The following is a 17,768-nucleotide window of genomic DNA, read 5'->3' on the forward strand; positions in this document are numbered from 1 at the left end:
TAAATGGATTCGAAATTCCTGGATATCCATATTCAGAAGAATGAAATGAGACCCTTATATAATAATATAATATTATTAATATATTAATTAATAATACAAAATATAATATATTAATAATATGCTAGTATAACATCAACTCAAAACAGCTTAACTATTGGATATGATAAAACAACCAGGAGGAAACATAAAGGAAAAGCATCACGATGTAAGTCTGGGAATGTTCTTTTTACATGACACAAAAAGTATAAGCATGCACAAAAATCCAGAAATGGGATTACTTCAAACTGAAAAGCTGTTTGCATACGGCAAACAGTTAACAGATTGAAGACACAATCTACCAGAGAAAATATTTACATACTTTATGTGATATGGGGTGATAGGGTGATAAGGAGTTAATATTAATATTCCAAATAAAATTAAAAAGAGTGGTTCATTAAGTTGTAATTAACAAGTTACTTCATGTAAGTTGTTTCTGAAAAAAGAAACAACCAACTTGCTTATTTTTGGATAATGATGACCATGGAGGATGGGAGATAGAGATTTAGAGAGAGAGAGGACTAGAAGAACTCAGAGAAAGAGGATAACTCCAAACACAAAGACTGAACATGGAGAATAAAGCCTGTCACACAACAGGGGAAGATAGGGCCAAAGAGGCAAAGAATGCGGGAAAAATTCCAGGTGAATCATCATCTTTTCTCCTTCTCCTTCTTCTTTTCCTAATCAAGGCCTAGGATAAAATAACATAGCTGTCAAAGCCCAATGTCGTGTCTTATAATTATGTTTTTTAATAACACTGTTACAAGTAAAAAATATTACTTAAGTCATACCACTTTGAAGCATGCTATAGATATAAACACACAAAGAAAAACAAATTTCTTGGTTAGAGCAGGCATGCCCATTCCAATGGGCCACATTTTGGATTAAATATGAGAACCAAGATTATAATTGTAGTTATGATTATAGATGTAATTACTAACATTTGGAATCTGTTTGCTTGAGCAGATCGGATAATTACAATATCATGTTAAATAGGCTGAGGTTCAAATCTATAATAGGGCTGAGTGATTTGCAAGATTAAAAACTGCCATGGCTAGGAAAAACTGCATTCTTAACCTGAGCCAGTTGTGTTTGGAACATAGGGGAAGCAGGGAAGAGGAAGAGTGGGCTAGGAGGGAAACATTACAGATTGGTTTATACAAAGCTGTCACCTCAACCAGGAAAATCAACCTCAAACCACAACTTAGTTCACAGCATTATCTATGCCCTATAAAGAACCCGTACTTTTTTTTTTTTTTTGGCTGATAAGTTTCTTCAGATAAGTTTCACATCTGAAAAATGGGGATATTAATAATAGCATCTCTTTTATAAAGATTGTTATTTTGAGTGTTGAATTAAATGAAATGTTTAACATGCCATCTAACTAATAATAAAATCTTGAGAAATTTTTCTATTATAATCTATTCAAGAGAGGGTTTCTGTCTCAGTATAATCCACCTAGCTCAGGGCTCCACATATATGGTTGTGGCCAGGGTTTCTAACAGTCTTTGTCACTCCATGTGATTCCCGGCCTATTTCAGTTGCCTTTCTATGCACCACTGTGTACTCTGAATATTCTCTTTCCTGACTCCCACACTGAATAAATTCTCCCACTTATTCTTTGCTTCTCCTCTTCCTCTGCTCACGAGGACAACTATTAGTCTACTCTCCACTCTCCTCCCCTGTTCTTGACTGTGTCCAATGAAACACATAAAATTTACCATCTTAACCATTTTTACACATAGAACTTAATACTATTAAATGTTCATAATGTTATACAACCTTTGCCATCATTCAAATTTATAATTCTTTTAGCTTTGCAAAACTGAAACTATATCCATTGAATAATAACTTCCTATCACTCCCTCCTCCTGGCTCCTGCCATCACAGTTCTACTGTCTGCCTCCTTGACTTTGAGTACTCTAAGTACCTCACAGAAGTATAATCATACCACACATGTATGAGCACTATTTGTCTTTCTCTGACCACTGGGAATAATGTGCTCAAAGGTCAAGCACATTGTAGCATGTGTTAGAGTGTTCTTCCTTTTTAAGGAACTACTATCATATTTTATGAATGGAATGGACATTTGGGTTGAGTTGGTTGGCACACACCTGTCATCTTAGAAATGATGGGAGGTGAAAAGAGGACCATGTTTCAGTCCCATGCCATGGTGGGAATCAGACCCTATCTCAGAAATAACCAGTGCAGGAATGGGCTGGAGGACTAGCTTAGCAGTACAGCATTATCTAGTAAGCATGATGTTCTTAGTTCAAATTCATTACTGCCAAGAGCAAACAAAGCCAATAATCCTACACTGTTTGATAAACTACGTCTCCATTTAAAATTGGATCCTGTGTGATGATTTTGAATATATTGGACATCTTACCAATATCCATGTGTAACAGTGATTATCTGTAACCATAATATCTCCTGAGGTAGCCTGGGTTAAGATGAAATGATCTTATCTGTTCATAGTTGGTTATAAAAGTATACATTCTTTAGGTTTCATTTAAAAATTATAATTGGCATCTTAGGAAGGGAATGTTCTATGATACTGTCTTTCTGTAGATAATTTTTCTGGCATAAATACTTGAGAACAGATCATGAATACAGATGAACTACTAAGGATTATGGTAGGAAAGATTGAGAGGGTTTTGATAAGGAAGCCATATTTCTTAATTGCTCCTAACAGGCCTTGCCTGGACTGACCAAAAGACATAGGTTTTAGCTCTGTAGAGTCTGAAATTCGGTTATATAGAACTGGCTTCTGAAGTTTAGTTGTGATCAATGGTACATGATAAACTACAATGTTAACAGTGATAGATGAGGACCTTTAGTTAATGACATGTTTGTACAATATATAAACTAGTAAATACCAAAGGGTATGATTAAGTAAATTGTATCTTAGAATTGTGAGATATTTTTCATATAAATTTCTAGAGTATAAATTATGTAACAATGAACACTAGGAATGATATACCATTACAATCTTTAAGTATCGCTTAATAGGAGAAGGGAATTTACAAGTTTTTAAGTACATGCTTTGATCTTTGGTATTTTCTTGTCTTCCAAACCAACTTATGTGCGACATTGGAAGTTTGTTCCTATAGCCATTTGTAATTACTTAGATCTCTAGGACTCTTCAAATGTATGATGAGAAATACAGAATTACATGTAAAATAATTAGGTAATATTGGTCTTAGAATTTTTGAGTAAGTCTGGAGTCAACAGAGAACTGTGTCTACAAAAGTGAAAAGGATTTAAACTATGTAAACCTACAGGTTCCTGCAATGCTCTTTGTTCCTTTCTTTCTGATTTCAATTGCTCTTTTGCCAAAAAAAAAAAAAAGGAAGGATTGGACTTTTCCAACAGTTGGAATATAAGAGACAGTGACAAAAATGTTGGATTCCATGAACCAATTTCACTGATGACTCATTGGAAAAAGTGGTATAAACCACTTAAATCATGTGTTACGTCAGTCAGTTCTCAGATGTGATCCTTTTAATACTGAGGATAACTTTTTTAAGAGTACTAAGAGGTGATTTCATTGTGTATATTTCTACCACTTGAATAAAAAATTTCAGACTGTAAGTCAATCTTTATGTACATTTTGAATTATACAACTTTACATCAAACATTTTCTTTTGTCAACTTCATTTTCCATCTCTGTTATCCCCATCTTTGGCATCCTTTTTGCATGGATTTCTTTCCTCTGAAAACATCTTTTCATACTGTTTCAGGTCAATGAGTTCACTTCTGCTGGTACGTGAATTTTGGTCCTATCTTTTATATTTCATCTAGTTAGAATTATTTTCCCTAATTCTACTGCTGTCATAATAGCACACTATTTTTCTTATATGGAAATATCACACTATACTTTATAGCAAAGTATAATTTATGTCTAATATGGCTACAAAAATCTTAGATTTCATATAATTTTTGTCAGTGGGTCTGTACATTATTTGTCTATGACTTAATCTCCATTGATATATCTACCTTTAGTACGTAAGAGGGAAAAGTAAAATTAGAATCAGAATTTGCAACTACAAATGACCTTAGAGGTTATCTAGTTCAAACTTTTCTTTTTATCGGTAAGTTGGTAGGTCACTCATTTAGGTTTCCTAGCACTTATTAAGGACTACATAAATCCTTAGTACTACTATTCCTGACACAATATACTTAAAAATATTTTATTGCAAAGATGATGTACAGAGGGGTTAGTTAATAAGTCAGGTAATGAGTACATTTCTTTTTGAACAGTGTCATCGCCTTCCTCATTTTCTCCCAGTTTTTCCTCCTCCCAGCCCCCCCCCCGCCACCCCCAAGTTGTATAGTTCATTTCCAACATATTGTCTGGTGAGTATCACTGCTGAATACTTGTATATTTGAACTGAAGACTTTCATTCGGGGCAACTCAGGGTGGGTTGTCTGTCCCTAGATAAGCTTTTCTGTTCATAGTCATATACTGCACCTTTAATTCAGGCCATCCAAAAGGATAACCTTCTGACTCAGAAGTAAACACAGAAAACTGGCACGGGTCGATACTCCCACTGAAAACACATATGCCACACAGATGCTGGAGAGTCAGCTCTGTGTCCCCAAGCAACATATTACTTCTCAGTGATGGCAGTCCATTCTACATTCGCCTGCTCAACATTGGTATCCTCTATGAAGTAGACATTTCCCATGTCAGGATCCCTGCCTTCAAGAGACTTACAGTTTACATGAATGAAAGTGTAAAACAAGTAACTATATCAAGTTGAAACCTTAAGAATAAGATTATGTATCTTAGAAGCACAAAGCTAATTTTCTGCTTTGCATTGTAATTTCTTGCAAATTTTGCTACTTTTAATATGTAAGAAAGGAAGGAAGCAGATAAATATGTAAAGAAAAGTTAGCTACTGATAATTATGCAGTTTTTCTGGCCTGTGACTAAACTCTTGCCAGATATATTTTTCCTCTCTACTTTTTAGTTGTGAGAACTGAGGTGTGTGGGTAAGGTTGAGAAAAAAACAATGAAATAATCCTTACATTTTAAATTAGTATTTTTACAATATAAAAGCAATGCATTCATTGAGTTAGACACTCAGATTACAGTTACAGGTATAGAGTGCAAAAGCAAAGTTCTTTTCTACATACAAACACGCGTGTGTTCTTTTCCTCGCAGAAAGTTTCTATATATACAATGTGTATATGTGTATAAACTACCATGAATAACTTTACGTTAAATTCATTCCTCGCCACTTATCATAGACATACTTTGCTACCAGTATATGTGGATCTACTTTATATTTTTTAAAATGGCTGTATACTATGGCTTGTGTGCATAGTAATTTAAGCACAAGTTGACTATATTTTTTAAAGTCAGAAATACTGGAAGAGTTAAGACAGACACATTCACAAATATATACATATATGTACACATATGTATACACATGTAAATGTATATATACACATGTATACATACCACTGAACCTATTTGAAACAGCCCTTTGTCATAGTGGACAATTCATAGCTGTAGACATATTTTAGTAAAGTTTATTAAAGTAGTGACTGTTTCTTCACTTTAGTTTGATTTCTTGCCTTTTTTTCACTCATAAGTGTTAATAACTTTTTCCCTTTTTATTTATTTATTATTTTTTTTTTTTTGGGCCAGTCCTGGGGCTTGGACTCAGGGCCTGAGCACTGTCCCTGGCTTCTTTTTTGCTCAAGGCTAGCACTCTGCCACTTGAGCCACAGCGCCACTTCTGGCCGTTTTCTGTATATATGTGGTGCTGAGGAATTGAACCCAGGGCCTCATGTATAGGAGGCAGGCACTCTTGCCACTAGGCCATATCCCCAGCCCCACTTTTTCCCTTTTTAACCTGAGGAAGTGGTAAAAGTCAAAAGTTTTTCCTGCACTAGACCACACTTGGTGCTGTCTGTAATTATCTAGATACAACTGCCAGGATAAAACATCCTTGTGTTTAACACACACTGACTTTGCTCACGAATTCTGGCTCTCCTCTCCTGAGCACTTAGCTTGGCTTCCTGCCTTTTATCAGTGGCAATCTATCAAGACCCTGTAAGGTATTCAGTGCAGGGCAGAACAAATCAGTGTTCTACCTCACAATTTAAGGAAGGCAGCGGGCTCCTTTTTGTTTTAAGATAAAACCTTCTCACAAAACTCCCCCAAACTTCCTTGTCACACCCTCACAAGTTTCTTATTACTTACACAGTCCGATGACTCAAGATTACTAACATTTCTATTCATAAGGACTTTGCTGGCCCCAAATCAGCACATCCAGGCCCTCCCCTTCTTCCTCCCCTCTCCCCAGGGAGACTGACATTTGGAGTTCTTACAGAACCACGTTTATTAGAATAAAGACGATGTGTGTTTGCTGCCTGAACAGTTTGTCCTAGGATTTTACAAAGTCTCCCATCCTCTTTGTAGAAGTTCATTTTTGAGATGAGGTAAAGGAAATTGGTATCTTTTCGCCTCGAATGGCAAAAATCACGACTTCTTAGACAGGGACCTTGTGTACTGTTTACAGCGTCATAGGTATCATTATCAGGCATCACCCACATCCACGTTCCATCACCCAGTGTCACCCACCGGCCTGTCTTCTGGGGGAGGGAGGGGAGGTGTCTCAGCTTCAGCTTCTGCACCTGACATTAGAAAAGAAAAAAAACAAACCACAAAACAGTTTCCCTTTCCATCTTCCACCTCCTAGTGTCCTCTGCAAACTCAGGCGGCAGAGGAAGAAGTCTCCACCAAAGTCTAAGGCGTCCCAAAGGCCCTCAATCCGGGCGACCCTGCTCCCACACACTGGGGGCCAGGAGAAAACACACCGAGATCAGGCCGAACCGGCCCTTTGCCTTTCGGTAACCGCCTCCGTCCGCACAACCCGAACCCAGGTGCGGGTGGACGGGCTCCTGGAGGGCGGCGGTCTCGGGTCTCCCGTCCCCGCGCGGGCGGGGCGGGAGTGCGGGAAAGGGCGCGGGGCGGCCGGGAGGGGGCGCCGGCGGGTCCCGGAGAGTCGCCGAGAACGCGGACTCGGAGTGCGGGGGTCGCACCGCCTCGAGGGGCCTTCGCCGAGAAAGAGGCCGGGCGACGGTGGAGGCGACCGGGACGTTGCGGACGGCCGTTGTGCCCCGCGGCTGGTTCTGTCGAGCGCCCGCAACTAGGCGCTGAGAACTTCTCCCCGCGCGCCCGAGCCCCGCGGCTCCTGCACCTGGCCTCCCCGCCCCCCGCCCCGCGCCCCCCATCCCTCGTTGGCCCCCGCCTCCGCCTCCGCCTCCTCCTCCCAGAGCCGCGCTCCCCCCCTGCCGGCCGCCGGCCGCGCTTCTCCGGGTTACAAAGGAGGGAAAATGAGCCGGGCGGCGGCGGTGGAGGCGCGGAGCGGGGTCACCTCGGCGGCGGCGAGCGCAGTCGTCCCCGGCACCACGTAAATCGCCTTCGCCCGCTCGCCCGCCCCGCGGCCCAGGCCCGAGCGCAGTCTGCGAGCCGGCCGCTCGCCTGCGCGTCGCCGCCCGGCTGCGGGAGGAGGCGGAGGAGGCGGCGGCGGCGGAGGCGCCGCCTTCCCCGCGCCGCGCGCCCTCGCCGTTGTCTGCGCTCCGCTCCGTGGACCAGTTTGGGGGGAAGTTGCCCGGGTGGGGGTGGCCCCCGCGTCGCCCAGATGTGCGACCTCATTGAATCGCAGCCGGCCGAGAAGATCGGCAAGATGAAGAAGTTGCGGAGAACTTTGTCGGAGAGTTTCAGCCGCATTGGTGAGTGGCGAGCGGTCCCCCGGCGTCCAGCCGGGCGGGTGAACCCCACCCCCCCCGCGCCCGCCCCTCGGCCCCGCGCCCTCCGCCACGCTCTCGGGACCGACCCCCGCCGCTGCTACTCTCGGGGTGAGCGGCCGAACAGGGGATGGAGGCAACAGTGCTCGGGACCCGAGGGAGGGCAGGGACGAAAAGGAGAGACACCCCCCACCCCCGTTTCCCAGGATCTGGGGGTGCATTGGTGGACCATCTCAAGCCTTCAAGTTGGGCACCACCTTCCTGCCACTCGAGCTGCTGTGTCTTCCCGCCCGCAGGGGACAAACGAGGGGACACCGGCCCCCACCTCCATCGGGCTGCCTGGACTGCCCTGGTCCCTCCCCGCTTTTCACGCTTAGGCGTTGTTAATTATGCACTCCGTGAATAATTTAGCTTAGGAAAATTTGCGAAACGTGGATGTGTGCGCCCTGGTATTGTTTAATACAGTCAGCCGAGAGGGAAGTGGGACAGATGCCGTGGGACCTTTTGTTCCGTACCTCGAGTCCTAGAAATCGAGGTTTGGTCATTTCGTCTTCAAGTGTCTTAAGTCGTCCAGCTGCTGGAGCGAAAAGCTCCTGAGAAGTTTGTCTGGACGTTTAGGCTCCCGAACTTGTTCCGTTTGCCAGAGCTCAGGGGCCGTTGTCCTTAACTAACAAAAGCCCAGCCAAAGAATGTTTAGGATTCTTGGAAAAGAAAAAAAAAATTAAGTCCACGACACAGGCCAGTGGCAGGAGGATCGCAGTGCCCTGAGCCCTATAGCAAACGCCTTTTACCCTGCAGATGTAGAGGCCTCCCCAACTGTCACAACTTTCATTGATAACTGCCCTGCAGCCCAAGAAACCTGCAGGCACAGAAAACAGCCCCCCCAGCGAGCTCAAGAAACCTTCTGGCCTTTGTTTTACATGTCATCCATGTTAATGAAGGTGTTAATGGAGATTAATCATAATGGTGCTAATCCCTTGAAATAAAACCCTGGAGTGCCAATAAGTGTCACCCATTCACTGGAAAAGCAAACTTTGTTCGAGTGGCAGAAAACATGGAACAGAATCTACTCCTCTTTTTTTTGGAGGGGAGGGAGTGGGTTACTGTTTTTGATTTATGCATTGTGTTGGTGCATGAAAGTGTCATCTTTCCCAAGCTGACTTCAGTAAGGAGTGCTGGTTTTACTTAGTGCCTGCATGGGATATTTGTAGTTTCATTCTTCATAGCTAGGGATGAAGTTTGAAACCAAGGAGAGTGTGAGAGAGGGAGGTGTGGAGTCCTGTGCATTATTAACAAGGATGTTTTAGCCCCCCGCCCAAACCATCATGCAGGCCCGTCCTGGAGTCCATTAAACTCTGTTCTAAAACACATTAACTGTATATTTACTAATGCTAATGACTCTGTTGGAGTCCCTCCAGTTTTGTGCTAAATAATTCATTACAGTTGGGTCTCAGTCAGAAACCAAGGACATTAATATCAGAACTCCTTATGTTTAAATAATTTCAAGATTTTGATCGACAATCAGTAAAATTTGGATTAACTTCAGTGCTGGCAAGTGGGGTATTAGAGTTAATTGGATTTTCTAGCTTACTCAGATTTAGTGATGTGAAACTCCTTTTTAGTCTAACTTGTTTAAAAAAATCATCTTCTAAGATCTAGTGGATTTTTATATCCTCCCTCTAGGAAACAGTACAGTGCAGCAAATATAATTGATTATTTATTCTTGAAGGAGAAGTATGGTTCAGAATAGCAAATCTTATGGAATAATGTAAAGGAGATATTGAAGTTTTAAGTGATTACAGTTGTACTGTATGTGTACCAAGCCCAATATAGCTATTAGAAATAGCATCACAGGAGAAAAAACCCACCAAATTTTCTTAGCCATTTATTTTCTTCCTCAAAACCTGAAGTAGAGATTGCATTGGGTGATTTATGGAGTTTTGAGGGCCTAAGTGCCTTGAGGCTAGTTGATTAGTTAGTTGACTAGTCAAGGCTATTACTTGAGGCTTTGCTATGGCTTTATGCAGTGCATGAGCTAGGGATATGGGCTGTGTCAAATGATCCAGGATTCCTTCTGCTGCCCTATGGAACTGAGCAACCTTGGGCAGGCCCTTCAACTTCTCAGAGCTTTAGTTTTTCATGGACAACTTAGTTTTGTTGTTGGCATTTAATGACATAGTACATAGGATACCTTGTGCCATATGTTCTTTTTTATTAGGGATTTTATTATACTGAAAATAATTGATCATATGGGTAGAAAGCAAGAGGAAGACAAACTGGTGGCCACTAATTTCTACTATAACCAGAATGAAACCAAGGTGGGTTTTAGAGTTAGGCAGGCCTGGCTTTGAACCCCGTTTCCCTCCTTGCTGTGTGTCTTAGATAATCAGTAGTAATTCATTAATCTCCTGAGTTTTCACCTGTGAATATCAATATGGTTATTGTGAAGATAAATTATACAGAATGCCTAAAATATCTGATGCACCATTATGTGGTGAAGATCAATACTGGAGACTGTTATTCTTTCCAATTCATTTACCTACTATATCTTCTTTTTTAGCCTATTGGCACTTCATGAGGAGATAAGAAAGCCAAGTGGTTTATTTTTGTAGGACACACCAATGAACCACAGTACATTCATTTCCTTTAACTAGTCAAAGATAGCTTTTAAAATGAATATACAGATTTTTATTTTTCTTTCTTAGTGTGACCCTAAAATATAGTTGGTTAGTGTGGTAAAATGTACAGTGTCATTGTTTAGTTATAAGAAAGCACTAAGGATTTATCTATACAAATGAGGACAGTGTTTGAAAGTATGTGATAACCAATTAATGCTTACTATTAACAATAATCATTCTGAGTAAAAGAACTAGGAATGCTAATGTTTAATTTGCTCACACAAAGATCAGCTGACTTTGTCACCACCACCCAAATACAGCTGATTTCAGACGACTACATTATAAAGGTCTAGTAAAACACATTGGCTTTCAAGCCACTGTTATAATTTATGACAGCTTGCCAAGAAGTGACTATAATAAAGCCATGCTTCTTTTATAAGATGTCTGTAATTGAATTTTAAAGTCAACCATCAATTTCAGTATTTATGGTTTCTGCTAAATAATGTCAGTGTGATCACTTATTTAGGAATTGGTGTAGTGAACTCACTTTTTTGGTATGTACGTACTTATTTATTTTTGTGCCAGTCCTGGGACTTGGACTCAGGGCCTGAGCACTGTCCCTGGCTTCTTTTTGTTCAAGGCTTGTGCTCTGCCACTTGAGTCACAGTTCCACTTCTGGATTTTTCTATATATGTGGTGCTGAGGAATCATGTTTGTGAGGCAAGCACTCCATCATTAGGCCATATTCCCAGTCCCTGTTTTTATTTTTACTTTTAGAATAAGGACAAACAGCAATTTAATTGCTAAATGGTTTATATAGATTGTTTCTTTCATTTTCCTTACTTCTTTTTTCTTCCTCCTCCCCTTCTCTTTCTTGCACAAGGTTCTGTGTAAGTGTAATACCCAGTGTATGAGTAAAGTCAAGCTGACGCTTCTCCATATTATTTGAATTCATTTCTTCACACTTATTTGGATCTTTTCCTAGAGAAAGGAAGTTATGCTCTGCGATATTTGAGATGAACCTTTATATACAATTTCCTTAAAGGATGTGGTTTATGAGAGAAGGGAATCGAAAGAGGCCGTGATTACACTGAGTTTTCGAGTTCATTACCTTTTGTTGCAACTATGTAATTCTATAGTCCAGTTGTCATTTGATGAGTCAGTTCAGTTAGAAAAGAGATCACAAGTTCTGTCACAAAATTAACCATTGGACTATATTCTTTCCCAAAGCAGTTTTGAAAGATTTTAATTTCACTCAGTAGGTAGAACACTTGTCAACATGCACAGGGCCCTGGGGTTCTATTCTCAGTATTGGAAAATTTAAAAAAATAGTTTGAAGATTACAAAATGAAAATTTTATCTGTGGTTATTTCATAAAAGAGAATAATGAATAGTTTTTATATGCCAAAACTTTAGTGCTTCTTAAAATGTAAGATGCTGTTTTCTTCATTGAGGTGGGACTCATTAACTCAAATTGTTATCAGGACTTCCTATGCTCTAAGTGTTGTGCAGTGCTCAGATTTAGTGGCCAGTGTGACTTGTTCCTTTCCTCAAGAATTTTAATGGGAGACATTGATCTTGGTGAGGGCATTGAACACTTTCTAGAGGGAGCAATGTCTGAGTAGAGGACTGAATAGAATTCCAGATCATATTAAATGATTTAGGATATACCCTTTTGTTAAGTCAAAATCATATGATTGAAGAGCCAGACTAAAGCCATTTTGAAGTCAGGCCCCACTTTAGCACAGGAACCTGAGATAAGCAGGCCCTGTGAACAAACCCAGGACAAGCGTATTAGGGCCCAGCCAGTCAAGAACCTTAACAGCCCCAGAATGCCTCCAGCCCTGAGCCAATCAGATTTGTTCCCGTGTCCTAATCTTGCTTGCTTGAACACCTGATTGCTGTAACTTTGTTTTTTGTCTTGCTTGAACACCTGATGGCTATAACTTTGTTTTTTGCCTTTATAAGCCCTGTGCAATCGCAGCTTGGGGCTTCCTCCTAACCTCCACTGTGTCGGTGGGTAGGACGAGGCCCGAGTTGCAGCTCGCCTGAATAAAGCCTTGCTTTTGCATTTCAGAACGTCTGAGTCTTGGTGGCCTTCTTGGGGGTCTTCTCGCGACTTGGCATAACAATGATATCCTTGAAAACAGTTGTGGTTTTACATTTACATAAATGATTAATGACAGTCAAGGAATGTAATCAATAAAAAGATGTTGTGTGCATGTTTAGGTCAGAAGTTATTCATCAGTGCCCTGAAAATATATGACAAGGATACCTTTAATTGGTCTTTGTTGTCACTATCAACTGCTTTTTATGGTAAGGTTTACATAGAAGAAACTTTGTAAAGTGTCAGTCTAGCAATAGACAATTTCAATTAAGTAATTGACTTCTTTGTATAAATATATTATCCCCTATGGCATGTAGGGCTTAAAAGTTTTGTGCAAAGGAGAGAATCTGGCTTTCTACTCTTATCTTAGCACACATATCTGTAATTTCTTTTATTTTCTCCTCTTGTTACCCACTTTTTTAATCCATGATACTGGAAAATTGTCAGGACATATTGGGCAACCAAAATGGGGGCAGTTTAAATGTCCTAGACATTTTTGGGTTTCTGCACTCTTCATTTCTCAACTTGGGGGGTGGCGAGATCATTACTCCATGTTTGCAATTTTCAAAGGCATCTATCCACCGTTCAACTTTGCTTCAGAAAGCACTTGTCTACATTTTCAGAACTCTTATAATGGCTAGAGAAATATGGTTAAAATTTTATCCTCTGAATTATAGCCTTTCTTCTGTAGCTTTGTATCTTGTACAACAGACATACCTTGTGGGCTTCATTAATCTTTTTAAATGAACGAGATCTAATTGTGTATGTGTGACTTGATATTTGAAATCAATGAGTTGTTCATTTTTTTCCCAAGAACATTAGTTTTTTTGAATGGAGCAACTTGTCTATATTCAGAATTCTGTCACTAGTACTTTATAAAGGACTCACTAGTCAAGTATATTAGGTGAAAGACTCCTTGGGTTGAGGGAATAGGATGTTAGGGAACTATCTAGTAATATTGTTGGATTTCAAAAGAATCTTCTAGGTTAGGTCTTAAGTTATTGTGAACATATGGTTATTAGGAAGATCAACTAGAATCTTATACTTTCCTGTCTAAATAGGTATTCTAGAGTTAATGTAATTTATAATGAAACATACATAATTGAATGCAGGGTTAGCCGTTTGAGACTGACATAAAGCATTGTCTTAATTGTCCATTCGGAGTGAACTGTTCAAACTTTAGGTCAAATAAATTAAACTTGGAGACATATTTTATTTATTTATTTATTTATTTATTTATTTATTTATTTATTTTTTGGCTAGTCCTGGGGCTTGGACTCAGGGCCTGAGCACTGTCCCTGGCTTCTTTTTGCTCAAGGCTAGCACTCTACCACTTGAGCCACAGTGCCACTTCTGGCCATTTTCTATATATGTGGTGCTGGGGAATTGAACCCAGGGCCTCATGTATACAAGGCAAGCACTCTTGCCACTAGGCCATATCCCCAGTCCTGGAGACATATTTTATCTCCCTCAACCAGCCTGCATTCCCTGTAACTCAACACTGAAATTAAATATTTCTTGATCTTTTTGAAAAGACAGATTTATGATGAAAAACAGCTATTATGTGATCGCTTCCATTCAGGCACAATACTTTTCTCAGAGCTTAATTATCACAATAATTTGCTTCCTACTGCTTTTGTTAAACTGTAGCTTTCCACTTAATAGCTACCCAAGTCCCTTCTATCCAAGCTAAGACTACCTAGTATATGTCAGTTAAAGGCTGATGCCCAGTTCTGTAAATTTGAATGATTTCTGCAAGTAATAGTTCCAGATAAATTAGCTACTTTGTGTGTTTCCTTCACTGTGGAGCATTCTAAGTAATTGTAGGATTTAACTAGATAGAGATGTTTGCCAACTATAAGTGATATTCTTCTCTTTAGGCCAGGAGTGGGAAGCATCTGGCCTGCAGGCCATATAAAGTCCTCAGAATTATTTGGTCTATCCCTGTCAAGGCAACCACAGGCAGGACTCAAAATTTAATAAATCCCGGAGCTTTCTTCATAGCAACATAAACATCAGTATCATCTGAAACCAGAGGCTAAATGATCCTTGGAAAATAAAGTTTCCCCTACTCCTGCCAGAGAAATAAAATTCTAAAACTATGTATGTATACATTTTGAGGGCTCAGAGTATAGCACAAATGGTAGAATCCTAGCCTGCTGGGTATGAGGCCTGGATTTCTAACCCCAACACTGCCAGAGGAAAATAATCAAACTTTAAAAAAAAAAACTTCCTATATATATTTAAATGTATTGTTTTCTTTGGAAACACTTTGCTATAAAATTTATTATATCAAAATGTTTGGATTATATTTATTTCTCTCTCTCTCTCTCTCTCTCTCTCTCTCTCTCTCTCTCTCTCTCTCTTTCTCTCTCTGTCCTGTGCCCATACTGTGGCTTGAACTCAGGGCCTGGGTGCTGCCCCTGAAATTTTTATTCAAAGCTAGCACTCTGCCACTTGAGCCACAGTTCCACTTCTGGCTTTTTGCTCGTTAATTAGAGACAAAAGTCTCATAGATTTTTCTGCTGTGGCTGGCTTTGAACTGCATTCTTCAGATCTCAGTTCCTGAGTAGCTAGGATTACAGGCTTGAGCCATCGGCACCTAGCTGAATCCTGTCTTTTTCTGCACTGCTCATTTCATGTGCTTGGTCTTTAATCACTCCACTTAAACTCCTATTAGGATGAAAATGTCATTTAGGGCACTATGTAAAAAGGATGCCATCTTAACGAGTGGTTTGAGTGATGATATACGCTCAAAAGTCTGGATTTGAAGGCAACTTTCTTTAAGATTACTTTATCCTTCTCTTATGTTTTCATTAAAACATGTTCAGCAAAAGAAGAGAAAAAATAAAGATTTCCACCCTTCTCAATTTGGGAGGACAGTTCCATTTACATATTTATGAAAAATATTTATGAAAAATATGAAGATGCATGCTGTACAATTCTCTCATTTGCAGTTTTCATATTTGTATCAAAACCTTATTATTCTGGTTGGGGTACAGTTTTGCTTTCTGAAATGAAAACTTCTTTTGCAGCTGCTTCTTCTGTTTTCTAGAATGTAGGTACTTGGTCTCTTAGGGATGTTTTTACAATAACCCTGTCTTTTTTGTTTTACAGCCTTGAAGAAAGATGACACCACCTTTGATGAGGTAGGCTAAATTTCTTTATCTAATGTTAGATATATTTACTTACTGTAGGGAAAGTCAGTAGGGTCCAACTTTGCACTTAGAAACTGAAAAAAATAAATGCCATGAGGAACAAATGGAGATAATGTTCAGCTACATTATATTACTTTCAAATTTTAAAGAGTCTCAAATGTGTTTTGTAGTGATCATCAGAAACCTGGCTAACAATCAGTATACAACCTAAGTGAAAGGCAGTGGCGTTGTGTTTGTTGTGTTTCTGCTTCCTGGTGGTGGTGCTGCTTGAGAAGAAAGCTTGTTATGCTCACTTAGGGCAAGTCCTGAGCTGTCAGGCACCAACGTGGGCACCAAGGCTTCCTTGCACACTTGCACAGAATCAAAGTGTGATGTGGGGTTCATGTCATGTATTATCTCAAAGCCTCCCAAAGGACTAGATGACATTTCTTGTTCTAGATCTCCTGCTGTTTGTATCAGGTCTGTCTTTATCTACTTGCTACAAAGTTTTGTTAAAAACAAACAACAAAACAGTGCAAATAAGGCAAAGGGTTCACATGGAATGAACAGCTCTCTCGCTCTCTCTCTCAGTCCTGGGGCTTGGACTCAGGGCCTGAGCACTGTCTCTGGCTTCTTTTTGCTCAAGGCTAGCACTCTATCTCTTGAGCCACAGTGCCACTTCTGGCTTTCTCTATTTAATGTGGTGGTGAGGAATCGAACCTAGGGCTTTGTGCATGCTAGGCAAGCACTCTGCCACTAAGCCACATTCCCAGTTCCTATAAGTTGTTTTCTTGCCTGACCTTTTATTGCTGTCTTCACAGTGCTATTTGTGAAGTATTTCAGTGTAACCACACATAGCTGCAGTCATCTATGTGTGTCGTAGACTGATCACACGTGTATGCACAATGAATGTGCTTATGTATGAGCAGAGAGGAATCTCCACAGTGCGCAACCCTGCAGCTTGCACAAGGCATACCTTCACTTGGTTTTGGTGGGTGCATTTGTTTTCATACTTGCAGATTCCATCATAATTTGGGCTTCTGTTCATCCTCCTGCTGCAGTACTTTGGTGATGTGAGGGTGTCCTTTTGGCCATGTGGCTGTCCTTGGTGCTCGGCAGGTCCACTCAGGGAGAACCTGCTCCAGGCTGGGATTTCTGGAAGAGGCCAGCGTCATTTGGCTGTCACGGTCTGCTGCTTCATCTGCTGCACCTGTTCTTTTCTTCCTGGGCTCAGCTCTACAAAGCCGAGGCCCTGGACTCCAAAGCAACTCCCCTTGCCAGTGTTCCTGGGATAGTTTCTAAAACTTAATTACTTGAGACCAGAAACAATAGAATACTTTTATTTGCCATCCATACTAGGAAATAATGATGTTTTCCTCCAAACCTGTATTTCTGGAATTTCCACTATGCTGTTGGTGAGATGTTTTCAGGAGAGTACTTTCTTTCTTCTTTGGAGAAATCTGTCTGAGAATATCGGGCACTCTTTACAAGGATAGGTCTCCCCTCTAATTATGGAGGTAACTTAAGCTTTTCTGTAAGAAGAGAAAAGCAAAGAAGCACTTCGAAAAACATTTCACAATCCTGTTATCTAGATATAACCACTGTTGCACAGTCTTAGTTTCTTTTCCCATGTTTTGTCATTATAGCTTGCTATTATACTTGCTTTTGCCTTTTAGGCCCCAATATGCTGTCTTCTCTTAGGAATTAAAACACCCTTGTTTGGGTGTGTGTTACCTGTGACATTGCTATATATGCTAAACTTATACCTGGGTCTAGAATCCAGATAAAATTAGGAGTGAATAAAGGAAAAGGTTTATGAAGCTTTTTACTGCTCACTTATTCTTATTTCATTCTGACACTTTAGCCCAGTTAAATGTCTGGATTTTGTAATTTTGAGCAAAATCATCCTCAGCTTTTACAGTGTTTTCCTTCTTTTGTACACAATGTATTGGTTAAATACCACAAAAAAGTAAATCACAGAATATTAAGCCTGAAAAAACCAGTGAAAAGTCATTTCCCCACAGATAAAGGACTTAAGATTGAGAGGGGAAGGGTAATTTCTCGCTAATCAAGGGAAATCACAGGGCTAGGACCTGGGAGGTA

General features: G+C 40.3%; 1 protein-coding gene across 3 annotated transcripts in view; it reads left to right on the plus strand.

The window, feature by feature from the left end:
• The first annotated feature begins 7,316 nt into the window (after positions 1-7,316).
• The window catches only part of Cdk14 (cyclin dependent kinase 14), a 511,316-nt gene continuing 500,864 nt past the window's right edge, over positions 7,317-17,768 (plus strand). For 2 of the 3 annotated variants that reach the window (XM_048339985.1, XM_048339984.1), the window contains exons 1-2: positions 7,317-7,788; positions 15,646-15,677. In XM_048339985.1, coding sequence (XP_048195942.1) covers positions 7,698-7,788; positions 15,646-15,677 — 123 coding nt within the window. In that variant the 5' untranslated portion in view covers positions 7,317-7,697. The remainder of the gene's footprint in view (positions 7,789-15,645; positions 15,678-17,768) is intronic. The other variant, XM_048339983.1, reaches the window with a different exon arrangement.

Source organism: Perognathus longimembris, chromosome 2 (assembly GCF_023159225.1).
Source record: "Perognathus longimembris pacificus isolate PPM17 chromosome 2, ASM2315922v1, whole genome shotgun sequence".
Taxonomy (NCBI): Eukaryota; Metazoa; Chordata; class Mammalia; order Rodentia; family Heteromyidae; genus Perognathus; species Perognathus longimembris.